The 5,551-nt window shown below is 45.1% G+C and overlaps 1 protein-coding gene across 1 annotated transcript; it reads right to left on the bottom strand.

Moving 5' to 3' along the window:
• Positions 1-4,277: 4,277 nt before the first annotated feature.
• GP1BB (glycoprotein Ib (platelet), beta polypeptide) lies at positions 4,278-4,841 on the bottom strand. The gene has a single exon (XM_010178635.1). It carries the CDS (start codon positions 4,839-4,841, stop codon positions 4,278-4,280), a length of 564 nt encoding a protein of 187 aa, XP_010176937.1.
• Positions 4,842-5,551: the final 710 nt, after the last annotated feature.

Genomic DNA, 5,551 nt, shown 5'->3' with positions numbered 1-5,551 from the left:
CAGCCACAGCAACATGATGCCCACCTTCCACTCTTCCCAGTTTCAGCCTGATGTTTTGGATCACCAACAAAAGGACTGTTAAACCACTAGTTACAGGTTCAAAAAGCAATGTCTGCTACTTGGGCAGCTAGGTTTGCAGCATCATTGTCAGGCAGACACATCACACTCGCCTTCATCCTCTCCCGGGCCCACATCTCACGCTGATTTTACTAGTACAAGTAGACAAGAGATTAAAAGCTATTTGCTGCCCTCTTCCGAGCGAACCCAAATGACACGCCAATATGGGTGACGGCTCTGAGGACAATCAACCTCTCATTCCATGAGCAGAGCTCTGTTTCCATGCAAAATGAATTACACTGGTACGGCATCAAACAGCTGCGACAGGGCAGGTTACAAGGGACTGTCAGACGAAGACGGCAGATCGGTGCTATGCAGCCTAACACATTAGGTATCCGTAGAGGTCATTGGCACTTTGCTTTCATAACTCTCAGGTTAATCCTCCTATGTGGAAATACGAAGAAACACCTTCCAGCATACTCTGTTCTCAATGGTCACAAACATTTCAGAGCAGAAGCAGACCACGAGACATGTAAAGAAAGGGGGGAAAAATTACTTGTAGATTTAAGAGGGTGATTTGGTGGGGGTTTTTTTGGACTAAAACCATATTAATCTTGTCTGTTCCCCAGCAGTGCTCTACCCTGTCTTTCCAGGGAACATATACCTTTATCTAGACACACAGTATGTACATATGTACTATCTTCAGAACGAGCCTTAACACTGCAACCTGCTGCTTTCAAGGCATTTATCCAAGATAACTAATCAGTTGTGGAAACCTTTTAAATTAGACCATGTGCCCTCCATTAAAGCCCTCTAAAAATCAAGCTTATGAGCCTGAGGGAAGCCTCAGTTTTCATATGCAAATATACAAAAAAGAAAAAAAAAAGTAAAAGCCATTTTAAAAGAGTTTTTCTCCCATGTACCATGATGAGGAATGAACACTGCTTTTCTTGGCACTTTCTCTGGGATATCCTGCATACTTCCATCTGAAATGAAAGGAGGAAATGAGGGATCTGAAGAAGACCAGGTAACCTCATATTAATGACCATGAAAAATGTCTTTTTCAGTCTGTAAGCAATGCAACAAATCCCAGATCGGGCTGCCACCAAGGCACCTACTGGAAGTTCTCACTTGAGCAGACGCACAGCATACAGCTGTGACTATGTGAGACTGGGACATGCCATGTTTCTGCAGGACCTTCCTTCGTATGATCTCCCAGCACTGCCTAATTTCCAGCTGTTGCACAGAATTGGCCTGTCCCAGTGGCCAGGCCCTGCAGTGGATGATAACAACTTGTTCTTTATATCTACAAATGTGATATCTTCATCCCATATACAAGGGTGCAGAAACAATGAATGTCTACTTAAAACAACACAGGTAGTGAACCCAGACAATCTGTGAACAAGCACTGGCAACAATCTTGAACCAAAACATAACCACTATCACCATAAGGTACAGGGACTGAAAAACTGTTCCTCTGTGGGATTTTGGGCTAAATTTCTCAGTGCCCCAAAATCAGTTTGCTTTGCTTTCAAGACTTCTTTTACTCTGCAAAGCATACAAGAGTCACTACGCAGATACCTGAAAAACAGGGCATTTGAAAGAAGGAAGAACCAGTGTGCCTTCCTCAGTGTCATTACCAACCATTGGGTCCTTCACTTAGGAAGTACTGGCCTTAGACACTTCAGGTTTGGGGCTCTGCCTCATGGAGGCTGCAAGCACAGTTTGATTTGGTCTCCCAGGGTTTTTTAACCCAGCAGCCTTCAGAGAAAGGAGCTGCTTGGAAGCACCCCGAACCTTTGGCAATGCAGCAGCCTGTCCAGCAAGCCTTGCAGCCCAATCTTGCATGTCCAGGTGTTGGATCAGCCTTGATACCAGGAAGTGATTTGTAAAGCAAGTAATAGCTTGCATTCATCTTCACCGTATTTCACCACTGTTACCCCTTCAAAGCCATAGTGCAGCCTCAGACAGTCCCTCCCTTCAGAAAGAAATCCAGTTCTCCCTTCAGCAGCAGCAAAGCAGATCCTCCACAGGCCAGCAGAGCAAGAAAGCATCTGTGACGTGCAGCTTCCTTAGCCAAGAGAAGCCAAGACATGCAGGCTCTAGATTTATGGGTTAGACATGCTGCCATGGCATACAAATCACTCTGCGCTCAGTGCAATTCATTACCGCATTGCTATGGCTGGTCACATTCTTCACAGGTGCAAATGATGCCAAAAAGGCTTTTTACCTTTCACATGCCAAGACTTAATGGTACAGAGTTAGGACCCCTCCTGCCTCCCTGGGGAAGCGAAACCAAAGCCAGCAGTTGTTCTGTCTTTGTGGGCACACCAAGTCCTGAAGGTTTTCCAGCACCCCACAGCAGTGCTGACAGGCAGACAGCTAAGCACAGGGCTGGGATTGTGCCTGCTCTCGGTTCAGCCTCTCCCAGTAACTGAGCACATGCCTGTAGCACTGTCAGTTCCTGCCCACATGCTCTACTAACATCCTCTAACCCAAGTAAATTCAGCTAAAAATCTGCAGTCAAAACCAAGGATTTATTCTGCCACTCTTCACAATAGCATTGGGAAATCAAGGGCCTTTTACATACCTTGCACATAGCAGGAAAGGAACTTCAATAACAGTCATAGACAAGCTAAAGTAACAGTGTCATTGACCAAAACAAACAAGAAGGAAGAGGTGATGGGAAGACAGCAGATTGTGCTACTACCTTACACATCCTCATCTTGATTCTAGGAAAAGGACACTGGGCAAGAACAAACCAGAAAACAGATTGTGTCCTATGGAGAGTTTGTTCCTCAGGGAGGAATAAAAAAAAATTTTAAAAAGAAAAAAGAAAAAAGAGAGTTTGAAAGTGTCGGGGGCCTCATGGAGCACCACTTTTTGCATCTCCACAGGGTAGGCTCCTCAGCGGAGCTGTGTCCCTTCCTAGAGGCCATGGTCGCTGGTGGTACTGCAGGGAACAAAGCCCCTAGCAAGAGGTGCATTGGTTATAAAGTGCAGCAAGGTCCAATCCCCAGAAGAGAAAAACAAATCTGAGCTGGAACTCCATTTCCTTGGGTGCTACACTGCAATGTCCAGTCAGGCTAATGCCACAGAGGTTTAGTGTTGGAGAGACATGGGGCAGAGAGAGGAAAAGTAGGGAAGAGGCCCCCTGAGGCAGAGCTGTGTGTCACTTACCTCACATCAGGCTGGTCAAGGCACACACAGAATAGTGAACATTGAGCGTAAGAATGTGCAGTATAGAATGGAAAAATAAGGCATTTACACCATTATGCATCATTACTTTATTTCAATTTTGCTTTGTTCCAAAATTAATTGACATCATAACTTTGACACCATAACTGCATGGGTTTTGCAGTTTGAATCTCTAAAAAAGACCAGATCTCTTGTGCCAGGTGCCGTACAAGCAGAGTCAGAAAGAGCCCCTGGTTTCAACAACTCTTGGCTTCATGGTGAATTTCTCATAAACATTCAGTGCTCCAGTCTGACTCAGTACACATTGAAGTTAGTATTAAAACTGTAAGTAGATTAAAAAGAATGAAGATAGGGTAAATGGTGGGCTTCTAAACATTTCCTCCCTCCCACAGAACAACACTGGAAAAGTTACAACAAGCAAGAAGAAACACCCTTTCCCTTTTACTGATGGGAAACTGAGGCAGGAGCAGACTAAGACACTTGTTCAAAGTTACTAAGGCAATCCGTGGTAGCACCAGGGAAACTATTTCTCCGTTGTCCTAGTCCAGTACCTGTTAACTGTTCACTGCCCACCTCTGTCCTCACCTGACTCAATGCAAGCAGAAGTATCATGGAAAGTATGGCTGAAATACTCTAGCACAGGAAGGATTGAGCGCTGTAGCCCCTACAAGCTTATGAGCAGTTTGAGTCGGTTCTGGTTGCTGTAGTCTATTATTACCTTAGTCTACTGAACCAGAACCACTCCCAGCTCAGCAAAGCAATCAAGATCATGCTAAAGAGTTTAAAGCATTAAAAAAAAACCACAAGATCAAATCTTTGAAAATACAGTAAGTATCTGATCAGTTCAAGTCCTTCTTCGGACTGCAGTCAGCATCAGATGCTGCACTGAATTGTCCCCTCTGGATATCACAAATTGCATGACCTTGGGACAGCAACACCCAAGGGGGAGGAAGGTCTTCAGTCTGCTGGTGTTAATCACTGTTGTAAGGGCTTCTTGAAGAAGACATCCAGGTGTCTGCATGCTAGTGTAGATCTCGGGTGGTGCTCTGGGCTTCAGCAGACATTCTCCTAAATTTCTGCAGGTAGACGATGATGAAGATAACCAAGATACCCTGGAGGAAAAGGAGGATGAAGAGACAGAGCTGAGAGAGGAGAGCCAGGCTGCAGTACCAGTACTGGCATGTGGAGATGATCTCGTCTTCTGTCAGATAGGCAATGACCCGATCCTGCAGGTGAGCTGGGGACGTGCATCTCACATCCCTGTATAAGGTCCGGTTCTGCTGCCACTGGAGCCAGGAGCGCAAGTAGAGGATGTCACAGTTGCATTCCCAAGGGTTGCCCTGCAGGTAGACTACCTGGAGGCTCTTTAGGTTGTCAAAGAGCCCATTGGGAATAGAAGTGAGCCTGTTGTAACCAAGGTGGATAATTTCAGCTGAAGGGCGGAAAGTAACTGGTAGTTTTTCTACAGTTAGGTCTTTTGACGTGCAGTCAATAATGTTGGTGGCACACTTGCATGGCACAGGGCATACAGTCATCACGAGTGGGAAAAAGCCAAGAAGGGTCAAGAAGAGAATTCCACTGTTCATCTTCACCTGCAAACGCTCCCCTGATGAGACTGGATGAGGTGGAAACCAGACGAATAAACACCACACACTCTAGGACTGACACCACAGCCCAGCTCTTTTGTTGGTTTGTTCTGAGGATGAGTTTCTAAAGTCGGGTGAATTTGGTGTCCTTCACAGGAGACGCAAGAGCTCTGAAAAGAAGAGAGTTAAAAAGGTGTGCAAATTCTTGGTATCTCATTGCAGTAGAGGGAATGTTCCTGGTCTTCCAACCCTGAATCTGAGGAGGCTTAGCTGCAGCCATCAAATTCATTTTCACTGGTCCTCAGAAGTGTACATGAGCTGCTTGTATTTTCGACATTACTGGAGGCACATTACTATGGTAGCCAACAAAATTTATGTCAAAGAATCAAAAACTAGAATATGAAACTGTTCATGCCTTATTATAGCTCTGAATTACATCTGTAAGTAAAGCTCTCTTCATGTGAACTGCAAGAGGATATTTAGAAATAAGTTTACTGTTACCACAAGTAAAAAATAGCCTTTTCGGTTTTGAAAAGAAGTGATAAACAGTCCTTGGCCAGCAGAGAGGGTGCTGAGCACTGAGGGTGGAGGTCAGTGGAGTTTTCCATGCTACACTTTGCTCCAGCAACTGAATAATCAGCAGGTGAATAATCTCCTTCTGGAGCTGGGAAACATGGGTCAATGAGCTGTCTTTGTATTGCAGTCTCATG

Source organism: Mesitornis unicolor, unplaced genomic scaffold, assembly GCF_000695765.1.
Source record: "Mesitornis unicolor isolate BGI_N332 unplaced genomic scaffold, ASM69576v1 scaffold12662, whole genome shotgun sequence".
NCBI classification, from domain to species: Eukaryota; Metazoa; Chordata; class Aves; order Mesitornithiformes; family Mesitornithidae; genus Mesitornis; species Mesitornis unicolor.
Note: the sequence above shows the minus strand (reverse complement) of the source record. Positions and strands in the feature narration are given on the sequence as shown.